The 27723-nt window shown below is 42.6% G+C and overlaps 2 protein-coding genes across 4 annotated transcripts; one reads left to right on the top strand and one right to left on the bottom strand.

Annotated features, from left to right (window-relative positions):
• Window positions 1-451: 451 nt before the first annotated feature.
• tmem110l (transmembrane protein 110, like) lies at window positions 452-27126 on the top strand. Of its 3 annotated transcripts, none has more exons than XM_084345821.1 (9): window positions 452-945; window positions 4062-4110; window positions 4382-4477; window positions 4585-4706; window positions 5650-5762; window positions 6815-6898; window positions 6999-7130; window positions 10151-10285; window positions 26763-27126. In XM_084345821.1, the coding sequence occupies exons 1-8, from the start codon at window positions 756-758 to the stop codon at window positions 10277-10279; spliced, it is 915 nt and encodes a 304-aa protein (XP_084201947.1). In that variant the 5' UTR covers window positions 452-755; the 3' UTR covers window positions 10280-10285; window positions 26763-27126. The 3 variants fall into 3 exon arrangements, with proteins under 3 accessions (XP_084201947.1, XP_084201946.1, XP_084201945.1); XM_084345820.1 differs by lacking the exon at window positions 26763-27126 and adding an exon at window positions 22277-22358; XM_084345819.1 differs by lacking the exon at window positions 26763-27126 and having other exon boundaries at window positions 453-945; window positions 10151-11837.
• Window positions 12234-26756, bottom strand: itih5 (inter-alpha-trypsin inhibitor heavy chain 5). Its single transcript, XM_084345818.1, has 14 exons — window positions 26593-26756; window positions 26466-26510; window positions 25626-25789; window positions 24279-24380; window positions 22597-22862; window positions 22322-22491; window positions 21858-21974; window positions 18922-19093; window positions 18464-18773; window positions 15994-16676; window positions 15614-15667; window positions 14366-14482; window positions 13907-14284; window positions 12234-12718 (listed from the first exon to the last, which is right to left on the bottom strand). The coding sequence occupies exons 1-14, from the start codon at window positions 26704-26706 to the stop codon at window positions 12459-12461; spliced, it is 2952 nt and encodes a 983-aa protein (XP_084201944.1). The 5' UTR covers window positions 26707-26756; the 3' UTR covers window positions 12234-12458.
• Window positions 27127-27723: the final 597 nt, after the last annotated feature.

The raw sequence follows: 27723 nt of genomic DNA, 5'->3' as shown, positions 1-27723 counted from the left end.
GTCCATTAGGGACACATGCAGATTATGATTATAAAATAGATATTTTATGCAAATAAGGCTTTCAAGTGAGCTATCAAAATATTAGAAAAATGCATTTATCCCACCACTTAAAATGCTTCCTATGTTGTTTATGTATTATTCAGTTTTGTCCATGTCTCTGCCTGTTGTTATTACTATTATTCTATTATTCATTCAACTAACAATGACATGAAACAAAACAAACTGTGAGCATGACACAAGAAAGTTTGCTGATGTTTTCGCATGAAGGACAACTGACCCTCACCAAAATAAACTCTTTTTTTTTTACATTTAAGGCCACATAGCCTGAATATAACATTTGAACTTGCAATGTGTGATATTTGTAGAACATATTGAGAAACAGCCTGTCAGTTTGTAGCCTATCCTTTTGTTTTGTATTTCTGACAAGCTGTTCGAATAAAAAACAATTTGTGGCCTTTATTTTGAAATATTTTTAACCGGAAGCGCGACTCTCGTGTAGCCTACTTAACGGTCCGTGTTATCGTTGTCAAAAACATGGATGTGAGTCAGATAATCGATCCTGTGCATCATGAGATGTAGCATCAGCCTCTGAAAAAACACCGACGGACAACTTTTAACCTGAATCTGTCGCCGGAAGTTAAAACCCGGCGGGTTGTTGTCCTCGGTAGCGGAAAGGTTAGCCGTTAAGCCCTGCTCAGCCCACCGAGGGAGCTCCTTTTGTCCACCGACTGCTCCCTTGTTTTCATCGTGTCAACATGGACATGTACGGCTACAGCGGGGTCTTCTTGGTGAAAAGATTCTTGGACAATGACGTGTTGGAAGTCACCAACATGTCCGACATCAACAAGGCGAATCCCCACGGCTGCGATAACGGAGCTTTGACGGACCGGTTCGGCGTCTTGATCCAGGGACTCCTGGCCATCGTCGCCTTCAGCACGCTGATGTGTGAGTACCTGGACCGTTAGCAAGGAGCGACTCCTGCTAATGAAAACATCCTTTGTTTGTGTTTGTTCACAGGAAAGATGCTCAAAACACAAAGTGCACAAACTCGCTTTTAAAAGGCTTCGCGAGTCCACGTGGCGTTTTGTTGACGTTTGTTTCCACAGAGCCTCATTCGCTTGGCACCGAACTCCCTTGAAAAATACGCCAATTTATTATCGCTTTGCTTCTGGACAACAACACATGCTCAAATCCAGCATTATTCAAACTTTACTTGGCTAATAAGGGGTCTCCACTCAATTCGGCAGGATTTAGATGTTGTAAAAATAAAGTTTTACATAGGAATTTCAGCCTTTTTTTTGTTAGTTTCGAATAACAAACGCCGTCCACGTCCACAAAACACATACTTGCAAAGAGCGGAAGCGGCGTGTGTGCACCATTTTTAAAATACATATTTTAATCATATGATCATCGCTTTGTGGCATATATATATATCCCCGAATTTGCCATTAAGACCCAAATCAACCATAAATAATTAAGGTGTGCCATTCTCCATCTGTATGTGTGCCTGCAAACAAAGCAGCTTCATAAATTGCAATGTTTTCAAGGGAAGTGTCGTCATGGTCTCTCCCTGTGGCAGAATGGCATGTTTTTAATCCAGGGCTTTGTTGTTGTTGTTGCTGCACCAAAATAATCAGAAGGCCTGCAAACAGTAAACTGATAACATTTTTATGTTTTATCAGTGAAAATCAATATATACACATCAAATGCATCACTGGCAATTGCTCAAGGGATATTTGATTGATTAATATTTGATGATTTAATGAAACTTGAACTTGACAGTTAATATCTGCCTCCCTGTCAGTCTTGTAACCAGTAGTTTTCACAGTATAAGCAGCTTTAAGTGTAACATATGAGAAGCTCAGCCACTTTGTTTTTGAGTGTCTGCCCTAACAGCAAAACAAGATGCTCCTTTACAGCCAGATTGAGGATTTACTGTGAACAATGGCCATTGACTGCTAAATAACTTGTGATCCGGTGGCAGCTGACTTGGAGAATGTTGGGCATCTCAGCAGTTTTGGCACCGCAGGGTACATTTTAATGCCTCTGGAGCAGAAAGGTGTCACTAAAAAACTGCATCCAGTCCAGTAAATTCAACCTCATATGTCCAGTGAGGATTTCCTGTATTACTTTTCATATTACATTTAAGCTATATAGTTATTTTCCAATCTGTTCCTCGACTATTCTGTAATAAACTTGACTGTATTTGGCTTCCAGGTGTCGTGGCCAGATAAAAATGCTTTTATTGTCAGTTCACCTTTTGTAATGGCGTAAATCCAAGGCCACTCTGCGCTCTGTATAGTATCCACTTATACCAGGAGTGTGTTGGCATATGGTCTAATAATTCGAGTGTAGCCTGAAAAGGTCAGTGCAGTCATGTTGATTTCTTCAGCTAATCAAGCAGGCGGGTTCAGCCTCAGAGCAGTGAAGTGCAGCAGAATTAGGCCGGGCCTTGAGGTTGAGTGAGATCAATGAGCTCTAACCTCGACTAAGTTACTTATTAGTAGAGAAATCGATACCCCTCCCACTCTCTCTCATCTTTTTTTCCCTTTCTGTTCTCGGCACAAGTGTCGTTCTTGGTCAACGCACATGCATCTGTTAATATTTACACCACATTATTTGTGTTCAGCAGAGCATTGAGGGCCCTTCAGCTATGATCGCAGTGGCGGTATGCCAAGTCACAGTCGAGCCTTCACCCTGCATCCCTCTGCTGAACTGTGTTAAGAGCGCTCTTCCTCAAAAAGCTATTTTTGGGAGTTTCCTTCCATTGACTTGTCATTATTCCTGCACTCACATAATACAGATAAAGGCTGAACGTCCAGTGTAGCCACCACATTTCCTTATCTGTGAAGACAATGCAATATGAGCCTTTTTGTGAAGAGAGACGTTTGTTATGTCTTTTTCTCTTTTCCAGAGAGGAGGACACAAGATACAACTTTATTAATCCTGAAGGAAATTCGGGACAGACTTTAAATATACTTATTTTTAAAAAAACTAAACTAAAAAATCATAAAATAATGAGAAATACCCATCACAAAAAGAGCCCAAAAGAACACATTCGCATAACTTGTGTTGTCAGATCAAAATCCCAAAACCTAAAGATTTTCACTTTACAAGGATATAAAAAAGACAAGAAGCATTAAATCTTGAATCTGTTTTTGAGAGGCTGGAAGCAGGAAATGACGAATAATTCAGTCATTATCTACTCGACTCCAAGCTGGATGGAAAGTCGGGTGAAGTTTCGTCGTCCACAAAACATTTCTGGAGCTTCACAGCCAAACAGTGTTGCAGCGTCCTCCTAAACAACTGAATTAGATGGGGACTTGTTTTGAAACGGAAAAAAACAACCAATAAAGGCTCTATAAAGCTCGTCGGGTATCTTCGAAGCCCCAGCATCCCAAATTGATTTGAAAAGACATTATTTACACCCTTTTTTCTAAGCCGAAATCTTCACTGAGGTTTAATTTTTGGATGAATGTTTACTTTAACCAATAAACTAGTAAGCAATCTAGATGAAGCGACTTTAAATGGCTTTAAAACTTTGAAAAATGCAGGAAGAATACCGGAAAAGTATGAATAATTATACCACTGCTTCCAGTGTTGTAGATCCAAAGCCATTTATTCAGACTTCACACTGAACATCAACTTAAACTACATGAAAACAACTGATAAATACAAAACCAGAAGAACGATGGAGGTCACAGATGTGGAGCACGTCTGCAGGAAGCCTCGATCCTGTTTTCACATGCCGAGTCACGCTTTCTGACCTTGTGAGATGGCGAGATAAGAGGAACAGTGGGCATCTGTTCACCCTGAGCCCCGTGGGGAGGAATGAAGTGTTGTGGCTGCGTGAAGCGAGGGAAGATGTGCGATTGTGTTTCATCTCTCCTCGCTCCCCTCTCGACCTTCAGACCTGTAAAAAAAAAAAAGACGAGCTTCTCTGTGGAGGTCAAACAATCTCTGAAGAAACCGTGTTACATGGTTTTTGTTTTGCAGGATAAACACAAAGTCTAGCGGGAGCGATATTGATGAATTCATTGGCTTTCTTCTTTTGTTTGCAGTGAAGAGGTTTCGGGAGCCTGTAGGGATCAGACGACCCTGGAGGATCTGGTCAGAATTTATTTTCATTTTCTTCTTCTTCCTTATCTCGTCCTACATTTTTACATTTTACACACTTGCATGGATGAGTTAAGTCTGTTAAAGTAAATAAAGTGTTGGTTGAAACCTTCATTTTCTCAGGGATTGATCAAATAAACTAATATAAACAATAGAAAGCTTCACATTTCCGTACATATATATCACTATATTGGCCTGCTTTCTCGTCTGTGACATTAAAATTCATGAAAAAGAGACTTAACATGCTCCGTCTCATCCTTTCCAGGTTTTTTGACACATCCAAACAGGCCATCGGTGCTCTTTTCATCCACTTTGCCAACGTCTTCCTGTCAACGCTCACCAAAGAAGATCCATGCTCCCTGTGAGTCATCGATTACTGTAACCGAGTCGTGATAAGATGTTGCTCGGCTGTCAGGGATGTCTCTCTGAAAATGTGATTTATTTTTATTTTTTTCATTTTACAAAAAGGTATCTGATGAACTTCCTCCTGGACGCCACGTTGGGGATGCTGGTCATCTGGTTGGCTGTGAAGCTGGTGTCCAAACTGGTGGAGTACAAGCAGTGGACGCTGCTCATGTTTGGAGAATACGGTGAGTGAAAAGAAGGTTTCTTTGTCTTTTTTATTTTAAAAAATCCTTAAAGGAAAGTGACACTAAAATACAAACTGGTGGCCGCCACCGGAGGGCGCAGTAGACCCACCAGAGGTAGACAGGGAGGAGAGCCAGCATCTCCAGCTGCAGCCTCGCCTGGAAAACATTCCCAGTGGCTTCACAGAGGGTTTAACTCCATGCCAGTTATTACACTCACTCTGCTGTTGGCTTTCAGTTTTGCATTCCCTCCTTTTGTGATGGAAAATTTCTCAGCAAGGTTGATTTGGTCTCCATGTCACGTCTCTTTTCATGATCAGGTTCAAGTTTATTTTTGATTCTCTCTTGTTCCCTGAAGAATACTAACATTTTTAAGAGATTTGTGTAACCAAAAATGTTAATATGATCTCCAGTAAACACACTGAAATTAGAGCGTCAACAATCAGTTGATTAATTCACAAGTCTGAAAGAAAATTCATGGCCAACTATTTTGATGATCGATAAATTGTTTCAGACATTTTTCAAGCACAGTGTCAAACATTTGATAGTTCCAGCTTACTGAATGTGGAAACTCTGATGTGCTTTTTCACAATTTTTGGCATTTCATAACCAGAAGAATAACAGTGAGAAGCAGCAGATTAATTAATGATGACAAACCGTTAGCTGCAGCCCTCGTTCAGATAGTTGTCAGGGGCTTCTTTCTTTGTTGTATTCTCTCTCTCTGTCTGTCTCTCTCTTCTTCTCAGTGTTGTCTGCGTGTCTTCCTCCTCCCTTCTTCCTGTCTTAATGACAGACTTGTCCTCCTTTGTGTCTGCCGTGTTGAGACACCTGTGTAACCTTCTGGAAGGGTTTAGCCAAGGGTTGGAAATTTTTTTTGTCTTGCACGTGTGTGTTTATATATGAGATGGCCACTTTACTGATGTTTTTCCGCCTCTCTCCCCTCCAGGTGACCCTCCCCAGGCAGCAGCATGGTTGGGTCAGTGTGGCATCTACCTGCTCATCATGGTGCTGGAGAAAGGCGTGATCAGCCTGGTGCTGCTCGTCCCCGGATGGTCCAAAGTAAGTAAACCGTACGGCTACTTGTGCTGCGTTCAGGTCATTCTGTGACATTATCAAACCGCTTGCATGGGAAAAAATCTCGTAGATTGACTTCCTCATTGTTTGTCTTGCCAAAATTGTGTAATGTGTGCGTCAGCTGAGCCTGTGACTAAACTTGACTTAATGTGACTGGTCCATGATGATGTCATTACAAATTAATCTCACTTGACTATAACTGAAACAGAGGTTTTCAGTCCTTTTTATAATGTAACAAACAACATTTTTTCATCCAAACAGACCTTGGCCTGTTCAACCAGACTCCATTAAGAAATCATAAGATTTTAACAATCCTCTCTCATTTCTATTTTGGCTTTGTTTGTCATTTCTCTGGCAGCTTTGAGAGATGAAAGTCATCCAGACTACAGAGAGAATAAACAAGTGGAGGATAAAAAATGACTTGTCTTTTGATTCTAATGGAAACGTGGGCGTGGCAATGTGAATGTATTTGAAGGACAGTGTGTTTGCGTGACACCAGGGTTCATATTTGTTTATTCAGACCAGCCCTTACCATAGCAACAGATGCTTTTCTGTGGAATAAGACAGTTTATTTGTTTATTTCGTATTTATATTCAGATAGAAGGACATTTATGTTGTACAGCTCTCTGTGGCCCCGCTTCCTTTGTTTGTCAAAAATTGCTTTTTGACAAACACTCGGTATAAACATTAGTGTTATTAATAGTAACACTGTTTGTTCTGGTGAGGGGAAGTTGAGATTCAAGTCCTGTCTGTCTGTTCTTCACTATTTATGTTTGTTACATAGTTATGGCCCGTCTTCATTCAGATTTAATTCAGTTGACGTGATCAGTTTCAAGCCAAACTTCACCAAGAAATGAAAGAAATTCAGTGTTGGTGGAACCTAAGAGTTAAAGACGTGGTCGTGTAGTCGTGTACCTTGATTGGACCTTGAATTCGAAGAAAAGATATCTGTGGATTTATTTATTTTTGGCTTTTGGTTTAAAGTGACCATTATCAACCTGCGTCAGTGTGTTAAACTCTCTTTCCTTGTGTTTTAGCTGCAGGAGGTGTTGCTGAGCTACATTGCTAACCCTCAGCTGGAGCTGGTGCTGGTCATGCTCATCGTGCCCTTCATAGTGAACGTGAGTACTACTGTCACATATCAGATAAGAAGCAGGTTTAGTCTTTAATCTCTGCAGAAGTAGTGACCCCAGTGTCTCGTCTCTCTGGCTCCCCCTGTAGTCCATCATGTTCTGGGTGGTGGACAGCCTGATGATGAGGAAGTACAAGACGATGAAGAGCCTGGACGACTCCTGCGACAGCTCGGCGAAGAAGGCCGACTCGCTGCCCTGGGCGAACAGTGAGGAGTCACGGGTGAGAATTAACTGATGTTTGTACCGACAGAGCAGAGCAAAGTGAACAGCTGCTGATTGTTTTTAGTCGATTTATGTGATGAAACCAGCTGCTTCGTTCTGGAGATCATCGCTGTTCAAGTTCATAAGATCTGTGATTTAGATTTGATACAAACAGAGGAACAAATCATCACTTTGGTGTCTGGTCAGAGGAAAAGATCTCTGAAATACAATATTTTTTATACAAAGAAATAAATAATTTAATGTATTACATATGCAGAATTTACAGGTGGGGCCAAATAATTAAGAACTTGTCATCGACAGTTTTTCAGAGTTATAAATTTCCCCCTGACTCAACGACTCACAAAACGCTGTGTTTTTTAAAGGGAGTCTGGTGCTGATTTGCGCCAACTCGTATTACTCAAGCGCAAGTTTTGCTCTGGAGAGCAGAGGTCTGATCCCAATGAGGGATAACAAGAACGCATTAAAAATACAAGATCAGATAGTTTACAATCCGAGTAATGTATTTGGATACAGATCCCATTTTATCACCAGGTTAAATGTGTTTGATTTTGCTAACAGCTGAACTTCTAGAGCATTTCTGGAGTCTAAAGAACATATTCAATCTTGGACAATCGTTTCCAGTTAAATTTCAAACATTTAATGTCTTTATTTAAACTTCAGGCAGCATTTAAACAGTTTAATTTCCCTAAAAATAAGTAAAATTCAGAGTACTTAGAGGAATGCGACTGAGCCGTCTGCTCTGGCTGTGACTCACCGGCTTTTAAAGGGGATTACTTTTGATGTTCTGTGAAGTACAGTACACAAAGTTTTGCTAAAGCCTGTTCCCAAACAAGAATGTGACCGTTTAATATCTCTGCTTTTTGATGAAGCGAGCAAGACTTTAATGTGTGTGAAAATGGTAGTTGATGGTGGCCACGCCGTCACGCTTGGGTGTACACCGCACCTGTTGTTTTGGGGGATGAGGGAAACACACACACAGACACACACACACACACACACGCTCACACACCATGCAGATTTCCTCTCTCTACACTCGGTCTAATGAGGAACAAACCCAGATGAAGTCCGTCCAAGAAATACTGAGTCAGACTGTTTTCCTCCCTGTCCTCCATCGTTATTGTTCGAAGCTGGTGGATTCTGGTGTGTTATGGATGTTTTGTTCTTTTGGGGATGTCCACATACTTTTGACCATAATCTGAAAGGTGCTTTTCGACTCCTTCTTTTGTAATTTGGGTGAATTAAAGAATATTTTCTTGCAGCGTGGTGGAGGATTGCGTAGTATGCGTTAAACACTCGATGAAGAGGGCGCCCACATGATCTGACTTTTTTATTCAGCTCCTGTGAGTTTTGGGTCGAGTTCTGTTTAATCTGGACTGCTGAAACTGTAACAGGCCCGTTGTGTTCAGGGAACCGGTTAATAGCCGCCTCCTCCACACGGCACAGAAGCCCGTGTCATTTCTTTTTCCCCTCTCTCATCAGGACAAGTGACTGTTGGGGGGGGCACGACCCTCGTGTTCAGTGTTTATCCCTTCCCTCCGCTTTACTTTATCTCTGGTCGTCTGCCAGGCAGCTATAAGTCGAGCCTTCATCCCGGGAATAAAAGTGACATTTAGGAGTCGTTTCCACGCGCTGATGTTATGGAAAGCAGAGTGAAGTGGAGGAGGGGGACGGATAGAGGGGCATTGACTCGGATGAGGTCTTGGTGGGGGCGGTGGTCCAAGCTGTGGTCACAATGCTGTTGTTGATGATCAGATCGCGGTGTTACGTCAGTGTCATCCAAATGAAAGTTGGATATTAACTTTTGTGCAGTCAGAATCGGTCAGTAATCGTGACTTTATAGAAGATTGGGACTACAGGGGCCCTGAGTGCTAGTAACACAAGTGTGGGAGACAGTCGTACATGCTGCTCGCCTGTCTTCATCCTCATATCTGAATCTGTTCTGCTCTTTAAAGTGGTCTTTATATCAGCTTTCCCACATGTCAAACCCGAACATAAACCAACACATGGAGCTTTTATAATGCCGTAAATGTCACATAGTTGTGGAAAATTTAGCTCCTTTGAGATCTGAATCCCTGCTGCTGCTGGAGAGCGTCTTCCAGGCTGCGAATGAACGAGGATATTTTCCACTTTAGGTCGAGAATGCAGAACTGAGATATTTCCCAGCTTTCTGTCGAGGATGTAGAATCCAAACATACTTGAACAAACTACATCATCACTTCATCAGATTTAGTTTCTGTCGATTCACATCTGGTTTCTTAAAATAGTCAGGAGCTAATTAGCAGAGAATCCAGAAAGTTCACATTCTCCAATACAAGTACATTTATAACATGGTGAGATACAAATAATATATCTGTGCAAAATCTAGTTGATCCATCTTCAATACTTCAGAGGACGAGTAGAAACAGATTGCATACAGTTAGAGGTGCAACGATTACTCAATTTGTAGTCAACTATTAGATTAATTGCTTAATTTAAACTATTTAGATGGTTGATTAACTGGTTTTCAGTACATTTTTAAGAAAAAAAGTGAAAATTCTCTGATTCCAGCTTCTTAAATGTGAATATTTTCTGGCTTCGTTCCTCCTCTGTGACAGTAAACTGGATATATTTGGGTTGTGGACAAAACAAGACATTTGAAGACTTTTGGAAAAAAAACTGATCAACTTTTTCCACCATTTTATGACATTGACAGACTTAATAAATGATCAATTCATCAATTAAATCAACTGTTTGTTGCAGCTCCTACATATTACATATGTTTGCTTTTAATTGCTGATTTTGAATTTTTTTTCCACCAAGTTAAATCGTGTTACAACATGAATACGTGAATTTCCTCATAGACAAACACATCAAACAAGCAGAAAAAAGACATTTGTTTAATTTTTTTATGTCCACTGTTTACCCTGTTCCAGCCGGCACCCAAGAGAGTAGTGCTGCTCTGCACGGGATCTTTTAGTTGATGGTTCGAGCTGTGCTACGTTGGCTTGCATCCATCAGAGTCTTCTTCTCTTCTCCCAGGTCCTGCTGACCGTCGAGACCGACACAGACGAGGCTTCAGAGGGCGAAGAAGACGTCGGTGAAGTTGGACCGATCCCTAATGTGCACTACTCTGGAGGCCCACTGAGACCCAGCTGGGTGATGGTGTAAACCCAGGTGATGTGACCTCCTCACGTCTGTCCGCTATCCACACACACAAATCTCACTTAAGAGCCTAACTATGAGCAAAAAAACACAAACACCTTGCATCCTTATCTCTATTAAAGGTCTAACTATCAGCTTCCTCGTAAGCAAAGGCACAATTAAAGGTCATATAACCTGCGAATGTGAACACTACAACCTTAGCTGCCTTCCTCTGCACTGAAGGTATGAACTGGAGCTCGACATGCATGTTGATCAAAAAGCATTTAGGGGGTCTTGAAGCTCTTTATCCTCTCACCTTGCTGCCTCCGTTTGCTGCAACAGAACATCAGAGAAAACCACAACTGAGCGCCTGTGGAGAGAGATTATTAAGGAGCGCGGCACCCGCAGGGCAAGACGTGCGGGTGGTAACGACAAAGACTGAAATAAATCTGTCTTTTCTCCACACTGGGGACTTTTGGGAATGATGTTGCTCTAAAGAGAGTCATTTATCACGTATCATATTCCAAAGACGAGTAAAATATATATATATATGTAAGTGCTCTGAGACTTTACTCAAATATAATCACTTCAAATCCACCTTTTTAAAGTTGTAATTATAGTCATTCCTGCACGTTCTCCCTCTGGCTGCTTATTTTAAGTATGAAAGGTGGTTAATGGTCTTATTTTTTACAACCGTGCACTTGATGATTTTATTTCTTTTTTTAACTGCTGCAGTCGTGACGGACCAAACATGTTGAACACAGTGGTTACATGGAAAGTGTTGAGGTCCTTTTTTTTTTTTTAGAGGCTGCTTTTAAATATACACAGTGTATGTGGGCAGGAAGTTGTTGCATGTAATGGTTTGAAGGACCAGGCCGCACTATGTTACTGCAGTTATCTGCATATTTGTTGTGTACGATGAAGTGTTGGGGCCACTGTTGAGGGGGGGGAAATAACCCAGAGATTTTCAGAATAAAGTTAAAATAGTAAAACAGTCTGACTCAAAATATTCTCACTTTATTCTCAAAATCTCTGCCTACAACTGTCCCTAATACTCCATCCCTGTAATACTCTCAGTGGGATCATGTGGTAGCTTTGTATTAAACTTTCTCGGCACATTTCTTTTATTTATTCTGTTAATATTTTATATGTATTTGACTTTATATGTATATATATATATTGTGGTCCAATCTGTGGTATGAACGTTGGAAAAGGAAGTTTTTATGATGGGAGAATTTTGAGAGACATCATCAAACTACAGGTGGCGACTAAGATCTGGATTCAGTACGAATTTAGCACGTGATCGACGTTTTCTTTATATATTCTGCTGTTTATCATCAGAACATTTCCATCCTCCTGTTACGTTTTGAAAGCCAAACTTTTGAGACATTCCGTCTGTAATGTTTTATTTTGTATTTCAGTGTATCTTGTATGTATTTTTTTTTATAAACCAGACAATGAACATGTGTATAAAATGGCACAGCACGGCCCGAAGTGTCATTAAACGGCTGTAAACTGCCACGGTGCTTCTTACCGAATGTATCTCTTTAATCTGTGCTATGAATAAAGATGATTGACACATGAACCCGTGTCTTGGTGTTGAATTCCTGCGGCGGCCGGGGCGAGGCAGCGCGATGACAGACGGCCTGAGAGGGACCTGGCCAGAGCACACCTGTGTGGGCGGGGCCAGCAGCCCTGTGACCTCCAGCTGATGACAGGGGGGGACTAAGGCGCTGTGTGTATGTGTTGTGTGTTTGTGTGTTAGGTGTGCATCTACTCATTGGTGCTGGGACAAGGGGTTAGTTACCGGGTTTGGTCTCCGGGGTAACCAGGTGTGAACTTCAGCTTGTTGCCACGTTAAAAGCATGTCGAGATACATATTTGGTGTGTGTGTGTGAGGAAAAACACGTGTATGCACTCGCAAATATGTGCAAATCTCACTGGTTGTGTGTTTTCATGCCTCAGAAACGAGCTCACAATGTGGGTTTAAGTGTTTTATTTACATTTTACAACATTATTGTAAAAAATAATACACACAATACAATAAAAACATTTAATTTTCATTAGAAATAGTACAAAAATATATTCAAAAGAGCCTGTAGGAGTGAAGAAAAACTGAAATGTGAACGTTTTGGATCTGTCGGGATGAGATATGAACACAGACTAGAATGAGTTAAGTCACATAAGCGGCACATCTACAGTCGTCTCACACCCTGTTAGTCCCGTGTGGCCAGTCGCCCGTGTCGAACATGTGCGACATCAAATAGTCCTCGTACTGTCCGTCTATCAGCTTGGCTGCGTTGTTGCGGGCGAACCAGCAGTCCACGCTCTGAGTCCCGCTGTAGATCCTCCGGCTCTTCTGCACCACCGGCACTGAGCGGTCCTTCACCTTCAGGACGGACGAGGGTTTCGTGTCTCCTTGTGCAGGAAGCTGTGCCACTCCCACTTCCTCATACAGGAACTGACCTGAAAGTAGAATCAGTTATTTTAGTCTCAGGGATCGACTGATACGAGTCTTTGAAGCCCGGCCAGTGACTGGTAACCGCTGGTAACCTGACCCAGCACCGCTAACAACAACAGAGCAACTGTGCTAGATCAGTTTAAACTGTGCCAAACTAGCTGCTGGGCATAAAATATGCAAATACGTGACATGGTGATGTAGTGTGATGTCACAAAGTCATGGAATGAAAGGCGGGACTACTGACGAGGTGTTTCAGGAGCAGTGTTTTCTGTTGGAGCAGACTTTGACCTTTTTAACTATCAAGATCTTTTACACAAGAACATCTATTAAACACTGAAGGAAAAGGGAAAAAACAAAAAAAAAAATCACAATAGGTCTCCTATAATTTTGTAATTGAATACATTGACAGTAAATAGATGATTTCCGTGAAACACCCTGTGGTCATTCATGGTCCCCACAGGATCACTCCCTAATCTTTCTGGTGATCTTCTCTTTCGCACCACTCCCACTTAAACTGGCAATAGATGCCTTTTTTTGCTTTAACGTATTATTATGAGATACATGACTGCACACTGTAACGGCTATAGAATAATGACATCATCTGCGAGCACTTTCATTATACAATTTTGTCTGCCACTGTGCATGAAATCACCCGGGATAATGACGGCTGACTGGAGATCCAGTCAGCCTGGCAGCCTGGCACCATTTCTATCTGCTTTCACGTCTCCATTATAGACTAAATGAACGCTAAACTCGCATTTCGTGTTGTTGGTAGTTGTATTCTGAGGAAAAACGGTAGTGATCTGGCGCCTAAAATAATACCACTCAGAAACGTTAGGGAGGAAAAAATCCTTTTACTGTTCAAAAGTTTACTTATCAAACACTTTTTTCTTTCCCTCCTTCACACATGCACTCAAACCCACAATCTAACACTCCTCAGCTCTTTGTTTTTGTTTCTAAATGTGTTGCATCACTTACCTTGGCTGGATTTGGTAAAAGGGTTAAAGAATTGTGGTGTCAATATATTATCATTCAATCCGACACTTTAATACTGTGTAAATTAAAAATGTGTATTTTTGCTTCTAGTGGCTGATCATGGGGCTTTTAGGCACATTCACTGACAGATAATGATGGGATTAATTTTCCTTACTTAATCCTCAATCAGCACTTAATTAAAGCTCATTAACACCTACCCAGCAGGCCGTGGCAGTTGTGCGACAGCCCCTTGCTGTGACCGATGTAGAAGCCCAGATGGTCTCTCTGGTAGGGGGCTGGATTCTTGTACTGATGCAGCAGGATCACAAAGCTGACGTTTCCTCCGACCGACACGGTCACATTGGACTTTCCTACGATGGACACTGACAGAGGGCCGCTGTCCACCGAGACTGTGGAGTGACAGGGCAGCACCATCCTGTCCCGCCCGTCCAGGATGACTTTCTTAGGCGTCACCTCGATGTAGGCGCGTTTGGGACGATCCACCACGATGGTGATGGTGCTGAAGTAGGTACGCTGCTGTTTGTGGCTGCCGGGCGGTGCCGGGGCGCCGATTAGCTTCCCGTTCACCGTCACACCTGGAGACACAGAACATAACTTACCCACACAAACAATAAATGATGTAGATCGAGATGTGAAATAAGGTTTCTGAGTCTTACCAGAATACTTGTGGTCAGAGACCAAACGCAGGACGTGTCCGGGCTCACCGTTGATGTTGAAGCACACGGTCAGTTTGCTGAGCGGGAACTCCACCACAAAGTGGGGGTCACCGTCCGCTGAGGTAGTTTAAAAGTTCAGAGAGAGAAAACAGTGCCTTAAAAAACTCAGTGACAAGAACCAGCACTATAAGGTTGATTGTGTTTAGGCACTAATGAAATGAATTTACAACCCTAATTCCAACAAATGTCTATAAATGTAAATAAAAACAGAATGCAATGATTCACAAATCCTTTTCTGCCTACATTCAGTTTAATAGACAAAAACTATGTGTGAGATATTTATTGTTTAAACTGATTAACCTAATTGTTTTTCGTAAATATACACTCATTTTGTATTCGATGCATTCTGTTTTTATTAATGTTTTACAGAGCGTTCCGACTTTCTTGGAAACTGGTTTATTTATTCTCCACCATAAAAAGATACCAAGCTACTATATAGGGACAATTTTACCATCTGGTAAAAAATAACTCGAGAAGGTGGTGGTTCTGCAGGGTGTCTAAAATCCTGACTACAGTTAGATAAGCCACCCAGCTCTCAGGAAGGCAACATCTGATAAGTAAATGTCTTTAATGTGTAAGCGTTGTTTGATTGTTCTGAGGACTTCTGTTGAATCTCAGATTGTCTTCTATCAGACATCTTCAGCTGGAGCGTCTTCAGCCGTGTGAGAACCGGCTGAGGTGAACAGAGTGATGAGATGAGACGAGATGATAGAGCAACAGTAATGACAGGGTCATTAACCGTCACTAACAGCCTCTGATGGGATCCCTCTCTTTACTGTAACACATGCACAAACATCCTCGTCTCATCTCCACTCTTCCCCGTTCACCCACAGTGTGTGTGTGTGTGTGTGTTCGCAAACACGCACTTGCATGTTTAAAGTGCCACGTAGTGCTTGTGTTGGTATTTCAATTAGACCCTGCGTGTTCTTTCCTCTTTGCAGGTCATGTTCAGAGGCGTCCCTGAACCCCTCGCCGTCTGTGTTATCACTGCCGACTGTCTGACGAACTCCCAAATTACAGGCCGCCCACGCAGAAAGCGCAGAGAGAGAGAGAGAGAGTCTACTGTATATTCTCCTTCTTCTCTCTTTCAAGTCTCCTGATGCATGTGTGCACATAGAGTTGAGAGGCTATTAGATGAAACAGTTCTGGGGGAAAAATGTACAACTGTTTACATGAGCGTGGAATCACCTGATGTTTTGGAGATGGTGACGGATTTCTTGGCCGGTCTCCTCTCAGCTTTACCTACAAGGAAGAGATTATTTATCAACTGGAATGAGTCAGAGGGCGACCATTGTTCAAGGCTTCCTCTTAAAATAGTCCATACGAGTAACATTAACTGTTGGTGTAATGCAGGGTGTCTGAAGAGAGAGAGAAGTTAGATGGTTATATAGTCTGCATGTTTTCTTAAGGGAAAATCTAGCTCTGAAAAGTTTGTAGTTTGCACCGGTAGCTGTAGCTAGCTGTTAGCTACACAGGCGTCCAGAGGTGACCAAGTCAAATGTTGGGAAAGAAGTGTATCCACAATTTGGTAAAATGTAGCTAACTCGTTCTAGAAGATAAAACCTCACCGATCGTGTTTCTCAGAGAGGAAGTCTGGCTGCCTGGCTTCCTGCTTGGTTTCTGTGGCTTCCCATCTTCTATGTCACCTGGCAGCTCATTGGCAGGTGAGCCTGCCTCACCAGCTACCGGGCTGGCGGTGGGTGCCGGGGCCATGGTGCCGTCAGCCAGGACCTCGGGCTTCTCCACCACCATGTTGGTGAGGGGAGTGAGGAAGTGGTAGGCCAGAGACAGATTGGTGGCCTGCTGGATGTGGCCTTCCCTCTCCCTGCTGGTTTGGCTGCGCAGTCGCGACCGTAGCCCCTCCTTGACGCTCAGGAAGCCCCAGAGACGTTCAACAAAGTCTTCCGTTACTGAACCCAAAGCAGCACCTACGCCCTGTGTAAACCCGGACCCTGGAGGCTTAGCTCCAGCCGCCGTTGCTACTGTGGCAGCTTTCACATGTCTCTCAGTCTCTAGCTGTCGGTGCTTCAGGGGAACGTCCGTCTCCAGGATGATGCTCTTGTCGTTGTTGCTGGCTGTAACCTGGACGTGGAGTAATTCTGCACTTTGGTTGGTCAGCTTGCCGGCGATGACGATCTCGGAGCCATTGAAGTAGTTGGTGAACAGATGCTGAGTGACGTACTGGACTGAGTCCTCAGTGTAGTTGATCCTGATGTCAGACAGCAGAGGAGTTCCTATCTCGTCGTAAAACCTAGAAAGGAACAAGGAGACGTCAATGATTGCAGATGAATGGTTGCGTCAATGATGAGTAACCCCAATGTTGTAGTGACCCTCAAATGACCCCAGCAAGGCAGCAATTTCATACATTTTCTAAGACTTGACAATAGCATTTTCAAAAAATGCTCAGATATAATTTTGGGCTGTCTGGAATACCATTTTGGGGAGCTTCAAAGCTTCAGTGACAATTTCTCCAAATATTTGAATCATCAACATCCTGGTTGTTGTGGGGTTGTGAGAGAAATACTCCCTTGCTGGTTTTTAGGTGTGTAGGTTTTGGGACTACTTAATCGCAATCAAGGTACAACATCTCCTCTCCCCAACAAATAGGGAATTTGGGACAACAGTGGGAGCATTGAAGCATTTGGGTCAACCCTAGTATAACCTGTTTTGGTGTCCTTCTTGGCAGGTCGACAATGTTTGGAAGTACCTCCCAAAATGACTCCTATGCCCCTTACCAAAGGGATTTGTATTAAGGTTTGATTAAAGGTCAACTTTGTAAGAAAGTTTGTTTGAGTCTCCATCCCAACCTGTCAAATACTGACGCATTGGGGTGGGACTAGAAGTTCTTGGTTGAGGCTTCAAGATGACGCTTGTCAGGAGATCTTACACGTTGTTTTAAGATCACCAGTGCTGAAATTTTTTTGGAGGACAGAGCATGCTAACTTACGAGCAGTGATTTGTCGGAGCAAATCTATGCTACTATGAAAACTCCATAACTTACTGTAAAACTGGACTTCCTGGGCCATGTCTGTATCCTTACCAGTACCCTGCAGCAACACCAACATAAATTGTTGCATTTTTGTGGGGGTTATTAATGCTAATACTGCTCTGAACACTGCCTCAGGTGTGTCGAACTTCCAAATACGTTGCTGAACTGTGACATCACATCACAGTTCAGTGCCTTTGCTCAAGGGCAGCTGTAGTATTTGAGGCAGAGAAGAAGGGTGTTTTTACAGATTTCATCAAATGTCTCGTTTGTTCAAACAAGCCACCTTCCGGGCCATAAACCTGCTTGTCTAACCTCTCAAAGCTACTGCCACCCCACTTCAGAGTTTGTGCACACATTCATAAAAGAGTGTGTATGAGGCACAGGTTGTGAACGTGTGTGTATAAGTCCTCCGTCCTGTCCTTGTTGTCACGCCGCAGTAAACCTCCTCACCTCTCAACCAGCGTGTTTGTTCAAGCGAGACGGGGGCTATTATCTGCGGAGTCTATCTGTTAACCCCACGTCCATACTCAGATGCAGGTTTCACAACACACACACATTCCTGGCCGACTGAACAAACACCACGTGTGTCCGAGTGCGGAAGAGATAGAGAGAGAGAAGAGGGTTGTGTGTTAAGGGTAGAAAAAAGGGTCTGAGGGAGAAAGAAGGTGGCTGTTGTGGTCTGTGGCTGTCACGTGTTGAGGTTGATTAAAGAGTCTGTTGTCAGCACCGTCACATTTGCGGTCGTCGTTCCCTCGTAGCTTGATGAGAGACGGAGGGACGTGTCAGAGGGGTAGAGGGGAGGGATTAAGGAGAGCTAATTGCTTAATAAGAGGTGGATTATACTGATACGAAGGGGAAATTGGACAATACTTATTCAAAGAAATAACAGTGATATTGCCTCGTAAATGAGGAGTTCTTAGTCTTCTCATTTTGGGTGCTTTGTGGGAAAATCCTGTTCGACTTCGAGTAGTTTCTGGGAAGTGCAATGCAAAAACTGAACAGTAAAGACCAATCCGGAGATGACGAAGATGGTCCTCACACACTCTTACCCTTTCAGCATAGCGCTGGCATCGGCGTCCTCGTTGATACGTCTCATCATCCCACAGTTTTCCAGAGCCATGCGCTCCAGCAGCCGGTAATCCACGTCGTTCCCAATCCCGATGGTGAAGATGCAGAACTTGTCCTCCACGGCTGAGCGAGTGTTTCCCAGGATCGCAGTGGACTGCACCTCCCCGACCGTGGGCCGTCCGTCCGTCAGGAAAATAATGAGGGAGACGCTGTTCGGGCTCGCATCGGGGCCAGCGAGGTAATGGCTAAGCAGAGAGGAGCCAGTCTGGATGGCGTCGTCGATATTTGTTCCTGCAGTGAAGAGACGTCATGACAGATACTCGCTCAAGATGATCGTCAACAGCTGATAAAAACTTCGATCCAACAAACAGAATTATGTTTCTTTATCAAAATATGGGAACAGTAGAGAAGACAGGCCATAAGAATAATAACTTCTCACCTCCAGTGGTTGCCAGCGTGAAAATAAACTTCTTGGCGTCTCTGATATTAAGCGGCGTCACCGGCACAAGTTCGTGCGGCTTCCAAACTTTTATCTTGTTGGAGAAGCTGATGAAGTTAAAGTGATCGCCAGGTCTCAGATCTCTCAGGATGGTGAACAGAGCATCTTTAGTCTGAGAGAAGAAAGAGTGTGAAAGAGATGATTTCTTACAACAGACAAATATGAGATATCTTGTAGTTGTGGAAACACAACTTGGTTGTGGTCTCTCTGGTGTATCCATTTATTAAAACACTAGAGCTGCAGTGTTTGGAAACGAAAACACAAGTACTCTCAATCAAATGCCGAGGGCTTGGACCAGCTGTGGTGTTTTTTTCCCAAGCAGGCCCTGGAGCCCAATCAAGCCCAGGAGGGTGGTGTCAATATTTTGGAAAATTGGTATAAAAAATGTTGGGGAAAAAAGCAGTTCACTCTCATTACTAGGGCTGTATCGAATAGTTTCTAAGCTACGAAGCTTTATTCATAAAGTTGACACTTGCCACTTCAGCTTTTTTTTAATGATAGTTGAATGTTGATATAATTTCCATCTCTAAAATACCAAAACTGGCTCTGACTGAAAGTGTCAGTATTTGACGACCTGGAAACTCAACGATCTATAGATCTAACTATCTTTATCCAGAACCACTTACTGCACCTTTAATGGTGTAGTCAAATGGTAATAACAGCCGCATAAATCACATGCAAACAAATAAAAGTGTTACAAATAAAAGATCACATTACGTATCTGCATTCGCTCGATTTAATCTGATGAATCGCTTCATTCAAATTGAGGATTCTGTTCGAGGGCTTTAGTTTTTTGGGGCGATGACTTCATATAATATGACGACAGACATGCAAAGCTTCATTTGCAAACCTCAACAGATCCTTTCGAATGGAAAAAAAGGACATTCTGTACAGCCCGACTGAACGCTTAAGTTAATTACATCTTAAGTAAAGGTTGGTCGATTGTTTTTTGGAGAACAAAATAATGCCTTTCTTTCTCACTTGACTTTAAATGACTTCCATATGTCATTGTTATTCTTTTTTTCCCCCACAAAACACACTAACTCTGTAATCCCAATGGGACCATCATTTACTAAATTAACATCAAACTGTATTGAACGAGATGAAACAATCAATTGAGACGAGAAACTCATTGGGAAACGGTTTACTGAGGTAATAAATCAAGTGAGAAGTAGAGTCATTTTCTCATTAGCTTATATACAATTGGACTTCTTTTTGAAACCAGTGGAGTCACCCACTGCAAGCACCTCAGCGCTGGCTTCACTTTTCAGACTGGAAACTCCGTCCATATGTTATAAAATGTGAAATCCTTGTATCATCAAAAATTAACTATTTTTCAAGTGGAAGAAACAGTTTCCTCCAAGGACATTATGTTTTAGTTTGATTTAATCTGTTTTTTCAATGAATTTTTCGAATGAATTTTTTTTTTTCAACCAATATATTGGTATCCTGTATCCATTTTAGCTTTGAACTCCAAGTGCCAAGTTGGAAATCAATTACAGTTGGATAATCACTCAGCATAAGTCTATCTTGAAAGTTTGCTTTTAATGTTTCCATGCAAGGAAGTAGACGAACAAAAGAACGAAGGCTCGAAAACTTCTTCCTACTTTTCTGTTCTTGAGCTTCGCAATCTCAGCTTCTCTGCAGCTCCGAGCGTGGGTGTGATATATAATTTGGCGCTGGGGGGTTTAGAGATGTCTATATGGGCCGTATACAGCGGGGGTCAGAACCACTGACTGACCTACAGTGAAACCCTCTATTGTGAAGCCACATCAAACACACTTGTTGTTCTGTTCCTGCGGCCCGCTGGGGGCTGGCGATGGGTGGGGGGGACGGATCAAGGGGTCGAGGGTACTGTTGTCTAGAAAGTTCCATTACTCCATAGACACTGACCTTCCTCCCTCACAGCTCAGCCTTGTGCTGTATGTTTCCACTTTTCTTTCTCAGTGAAAATCTGTTTTTCAGCTCTCTGTTTCTGTACTCTTCGCTCATGGCAGCTGCAGGGATCAGCTCTGGGTCTGGCCGAGGGGATTATCGTGCTATTGCAGATGGAGGAAAAGGTCTGATATTGATATTCCAGTGTGGGTGTGAGGAGGTGGGGTGTCGGGTCTCTGATCGGATACAGCCAGTGAGATTAAAAACAGGGTAAAGTGCATTGCGTGGAAAGAAAGATCATCAGAATTCTTTTGACACACTCAGGAAAAGACGAACGAGAATCGAATTGAACTTTTAGCTGCAGTAGCAGTGAAAATCCAACAGAATTATACACAGATTAGCCACAACATTAAAACCACCTGTTATAGTGTGATGGTTCCCCTTGTGCCGCCAAAACAGCTCTGACTCGGCAAGGCATGGACACAAGACTGGAGTTGTCCAGTGGTGTCAAGGACCCAAGATTTCCCAGGAGGAAATTGCATTGTAACGAGATGATCAGTGTTATTCACTTCACCTGTCAGTGGTTTTAAAGTTGTGGCTGATCTGTGTAAGCCCACATCACCAGTTGTAGTTGCAGCAGATCAAAGTTTCCTAGTTTAGCTTTGGTAATGTCTGTTTTTCTTGTGTAGTTTCCCCAGTAAACACATCAACCTCTTCAACCTCGTTCCTGGTCTGCAGCAGTTCTGGGCTGGGCATTAAGTTCTTTTGGCGTGAAAAATTATCAGTTTAACTTCACTGCTTTTCCTGCTGTCTCCAGTCCAAGATCTCAATGGATATATGAAGCAAGTAGAGCATAGATATTCACATGGAGTACTAGGACCGCAAAGCTGTCAATGGCTGCAGCTAACAGGATATTTAGATAATCAAACAATTGGTAACACATACCTTCAGTTTTAGCTTCACAACAGTTTTCTAGATATCCACTGATCGTGCTGCTTTACCTGTCTGATCTTTGTGCCCAGCATGGAGGCGCTGGTGTCGATCACAAACACCACATTCTTGGGTACAACCGGCAGGTCTTTGGGGGCAAAGTAGTGGACGAAATGGCCATTTAAAACCTGGGAAAGAAAGAAGTTTACAGATGTGAGATCGGTTGCAGTAGTTGTGTGTGATTGTTAAAACATAATATGGTTGTGAAAGACGGACAGAGGAGTTTGGCAGCGGACTGCCTGTGGTGGCAGGAAACCAGATAAGTGAATCACTAACAGGTGGGTGGAAGACCGTGTGTGTGTGTGTAGTTGGATGGGAAATTTGAGTGCACAGATGCAAAATATGAAGACTATTTTTATGTTCTTTCACAGTCAGCTTTCCTAATTTTCTTCTGCGTCATCTGTGTTTCCTCTGCATGTTTGTTTGTCAGAGTTTATCACAGGTGTATTGTTGATGGCATCTCACGCGCTCTCACCTGGATGTCTCCTATCCCCATGTCTCTCTGCACGTCGTAGCGGATCACAAAGTCTCCCAGGAGGCCGCTGGTGGTGATCTTAGCCTGTTGGACGATGTTGGGGCTGAAGATGATCTTGCAGACGTTCTTTTCCTTTTTGGTCACGGTGGGGAAGGGAGGCTCAGGCTTGGCTGAAGCATAAAGAAAGGAAGTGTGTTTAAAAACTGTTTTATCTCAGAAAAATAACAAATATGTAATAAAATTAACTGATAAAATAATAAGATGCATGTGTAAACCTGGTGTCTTGGACCCAGTTCCACTGCTGCTGGTGCTCCTGCCGTTGCGGAGCGGCAGCACCTGCAGGTCCGTGATGGGCGAGTGGTCGGCGATGGTGACGTCCAGGCTGAGGCGGCTGACCAGCTGCATCGGCCGCAAGCTGGTCACGTGTTCGTAGCGTCCCAGCCGTCGCTGCAGAAGCTCCTCGTAGGTCAGCAGGAAGATGGCTCGGTTCCGACCCGGGATGTAGGCCGTCATCCTGAACACCTCAACCTCCGGCTCAGGACTGCAGGGGAGGGAATTTATCTTGGTTTATTATGGTGACTCTGCTGTGTGTTGCTTTTATCCATCACTGTCCCTCAGTGTTTGTTTAATTAGGTTTTATGTTGAGGGAGAAGATGATGAGTAATGAATTTTCCAAATCAGATCAAGAGAGGTGACGTAAACCTTTGATAATATGAAAATATTGATAACCATGTTAATAATCTGATATCTCTGGTTGTAACATTAGGCGGCAGCAAAACAGAACTGGTCTTTGGCTGACAACGTTTTGACGGCGATCATAAGGACTAATAAACCTTACGATAGTCCGAAGGCTCAAAACAACAAGCTGAAATCCATCGAATCAGAAACCTGAGGATTATTTCCTGGACACTGTGGGTCCATCTTAAAACCCTAACCCTAACTGAGTTAAATGTTCTTGATAAGGTTGGGAAAACTTCTTATTCTGCTTCTTCTGTGGACAGATTAGACACTTCACAGCTGGCAGAATCACTTTGCACGTATCGAAAAAGTTGGATTAAGTTAAATTGGATTCTCTAATTGGAACGATTTCAAGAAAGTCATTCAGGTGATGACACGACAAGATGAACAACGTGAAAAACAGCCTAACTGCGATGTGGGCGTGTTGTACGGATCAGTGGAAAAGGTTCTGAAAGGAAAACTTAAGATGTAAGTTGAAGATATACAAGAAAATATTGACTCTAATTGAGCAACCTAACCCCTCCCTGTATTTGAATTTGTTTTGCGCTTACTGTGTGTATATGTGCTGCTTTCATGACCAGTTAAAAGTCTAAAGTCAACTGGATTCAAAAGAGCAGCGGCTGTAAACATAAAAAACAAATTATACATGGCAGAAGAGGAGCAATTAGGAAACAGGCGGAGTGGAAGAGGTGGAGCGGGTGAGCTGAACGGTCCAGCTGGTGATATCATAAGTACATGGAGGGTGCTGCCTCCGTCTAATCTCACATCTTCCACTTGAATCCTCTCCTTCCTCCTCGGATCAACTCGTCCTTTACGGCGGAGCCGCTGAATCACCGAATCTCACTTCATGAAATGTCACTTTTCACATGGAAACAGCTGGAAAACGTGATGTCACTTCTTCCACACGTCACCTCTTGGGTCACGGTTTTTATATGACAGCCCTCTGGACACGTCTCTGGAGAAATTATGTTATTCACTTCAGTCTGTTCACGCACACAGACTCACACAGAGAGCACACACTCGCTCTCTGTGGCCGCCCAGTTGTGGTAAAAAGGTCTTAGCGGGGATATTATCAATCTCTGTTTGCAAAATAGGAACATTAGAGGGAGCGAGTGCTGCTGTGTAATTAGGAGGAGACGCCAGACCATAGGAGTGACCACACACACACACACACACACACACACACACACACACACACACACACTCGGGTTTCTCTTACCTTGCATCACCTGACGCTTTGTTCTTGTTCCTTCCGCTCTCCTGTTTGACCCTCTTTTCCTTCGGCCTGACCTCGCTCTGGTAGACACGCCCTCCAATGATCCTGGTTCAGGGGGTCAAAGGTCGAGGATTAGAGCGGCGCTCATGTTCAGGACCACCTATTGTCACGTTTCAAACCGGGCTTTCTCGCCACAAAAGGCAGAATTCATGGGCAGAATCGTGTCGTTACCCGTTTACGGGGTGCACGTGAATGAACCTTTGAGGCTGTGTGTGTGTGTGTGTGTGTGTGTGTGTGTGTTAACAGCAGTATAAAAGTTTTCACCCTTTCTTGGCTCCTCGCTGTCGTCTCCATAGAAACAGACACATCATAAATCCTTCCAGACTCTAAATCCTGTTTCTTTCATAAAATACCTCCCAAATCAGCTTAAATGAGCCGTTTCTGGGGACAAACTGGAGCTTTGAGTGACAGGATGATGGTTTGGTTTCGTGTTTTAGCTCTTAAAAGGTGTCTTAAGGAGAATTTGGTGCAAACTGTTTGGCTGAAGAGTTTTTTTTAGTTTCTACATGACCTCCATTTATCACTTGATCTCTGCTTCCCCTTTTACAACGATAAGGTATTGATCATAGGACTGTAAGTGTTGTGATTACTTATTAAAATGAGTCAAACCTGTTGTGGTGTTGTAAAAAGTACCCAAAAGTCATTCTTAAATAAAAAAAAGTGAAGATAACATGTTAAAAAATGACTTTGGGTGACTTTAAGTGAGGGAAATACTTAAAGTATCTGATATTCAATGTACTTTAGTATCAAAAGTGATTCTCCGGCAAGTATATAAAGTACAAGGAAGAGTAAAATATACATATATTTACATGTATTGTTGTCAGCTTGGCCAGTTATTCAGCATTTTTCTGATTATCTGAGTGTTTTTTTAATTCTGATTGCCACGTATATACAAATACACCACTTTGACTCTGATGCAGAAAGCAATCTGCAAAGTAACTAAAGTTATCAAATAAATGTAATGGAGTAAAAAGTACAATATTTGCCTCCAAAATGTGGTAAAGTGCTGTAACTGTAAATACTCCAGTAAAGTACAAGTACCTCAAACTTTTACTTGTTGAGTAAATGTAGTTAGATGCATTCTATCCCTGCTCACTTTAAATATTTCTGTTGCACAAATGTTTATTTTTCTGACTTTTCTTTTGAATTCTTTTGATTTTATCTCCGAATAATCCTTCAAATGACACAATTCAGGAAGTTCATCACTAAAGTGGAAGTAAAGGATGATCATCATAATCATGCTTCGATCATCTCGTCATGATCTCAGCTCCACTGTCAGGTGACGCTTACATGGTGAAGTTGGAGACGTAGGCGTTAGCGGGGATCTGGAACTGGAAGACGCCCTCGGTGGCGGCGGTGTGCCGGTTGAGCATGGCGCAGTACACCGCCGTGAAGGCGTAGCGGGAGATGATGGTGGTCTTGATGGAGAGCTCCTGGATGTGAGGTTTAGTCTCCTGCAGAGGAAAACGTTCAGCACCATCACTGCAGAACACCTTAATATCCTGTCTGTTCATAAACCCCCTGTTTGGCACGGTTTTACGCGGCCTTGCTGCGCGTCTTGCAAATCCCCCCAAATAATTTTTTTCATTCCTATTTTTTGAATTTCCCTAAACTGACAACCCAAAACTGAGGCGGATGAATTTGTTCCCATGAGCTCAGATCAGCTCAGTGCATTACGGATATTTCTGGCACATCTGCGCGCTTGGCGGACCTCCTGTGCGTCACGCCCAGAGCGCACAAGTTAGAAAGACAGAATATGCTCCTAAATAACTCAAAGTAGGTCACGCATTCCAGGTCACTAATAAAAATATAATGTCATGTTTAACTATATGTTATCTTCAGGCCAGGAGGGTCAGTTTACAGTAAACTCCCAGAGAACTGACAGATTTAAAGGTATCAATAAGCAAAGTATCTCAGTTTAGCAACAAAAATAAGACAAGATATTGTTTTTTACCCTTAAATTTGAAACAATCAACTTAAAATTCACATTTATGTCTTTGCTTTCCATTAAAAATCATATATATTTCTTACATTTTGGATCCAAACTCACTTCTCTAGCCTCTAATTTAAGCAACAAAAGTACAAAAGTATTCTAATAATTACATTTCTCTGCAGAAAATCAGACTTTACCTTGGCTAGTATAGTTTTCACCTGCCGTGGGACTCTGCGTGGCGCCTGTGTGCACAACAAAAAGAGAGTCGGGTAAAGAAATCCAAACACCAGAATGAACAGCACCTTCGTCTTTTAAATCTCTTACAATGTCTAAATCAAAGTCTGTCAAGTCGATCTCATCTCCAAACTGGGATTCCTCCAGTTGTCCCAGTACACTGGGGCTCAGGCACATCAGTGAGAGCAGCAGCAGCAGCAGCATCTTCAGTCCGTCTCCAGTAAAACTCAAACTGATAACTGGGACATTATTGTGTCCAGCGCGCAGAGTCTCTGAGTGTCCGTCAGTCCGGATCAGATCACAGTGGCCGGACAGCAGAGGAGGGACGCGGTGCGCACAAGACGCACACACCCACCCACCGGAGGAGAGGGATGGAGCGTTCACAGACCCGCTCCTGAAGGACAGGCTGCTGCTGCTGCCTTCAGGGACTGTCGGATTTTTTGTAAAAGTCCCTCAAATGTACATTTATGTAAGTGCAAATTCTGATAAATTTGAATTACTTGAGTGTGTCAGAGTCAAGTATTGCACTTTTTTACTCAACTCTTTTGTCTTGCAGCTTGAGCCACTAGTTACTTTTCAGATTGTCCTGTTTAATTGATGATTTTGAATCTGATATTAATCCAAATAAACTCTTTAAAAACCCTCTTGGATCAGATTAAAATGCATCATCACAAAGCTGAAAACAGGCTGTTTTTCTGACACCATGAAAATGTTGTTTGATTGCAGTATTGGTACTTTTACTTCAGTAAAGAATCTGAATACTTCGTCCACCACTGTCATTCTGTCTGATTAAACACAAAGCAGGATAACATGCTACATCATTTATTATGGGGGATTTTAATGACTTTTTTCTGTATTTTCTTCTAAAAGATTGCAGCATTTGAAAGGATAAACGCCCACATGTGCTTCTTGTATTCACCACTAGGTGGCTGAAATGAACCTAGTTGATTTACTTTTTAACCATAAACTCAGAATTACTGCTGTGTTTGATCTTCGGTGTGATAATACATTTGTTGGACTCAACTTCACTCTTTTTAACTGAAATTATTCACTTTTTCTAACTTTGTTTTTGTTGGATTCTGGATGTATAATTGACATCAGACGGTGAGAAGAAACTGAGTCTTTATATCTCAATAACTACTCCAGGATGGGTTTGGATACTACAAGATAACACAACATTTATTTCTAGTTTTATTTGTGTTGAAACGATCATTATTCTTC

The sequence above is a fragment of the Pagrus pagrus genome, assembly GCF_965226575.1.
Source record: "Pagrus pagrus genome assembly, chromosome: 23".
NCBI classification, from domain to species: domain Eukaryota; kingdom Metazoa; phylum Chordata; class Actinopteri; order Spariformes; family Sparidae; genus Pagrus; species Pagrus pagrus.
The sequence above is the reverse complement of the archived record's forward strand: the minus strand, read 5'-3'. Positions and strand labels throughout refer to the sequence as shown.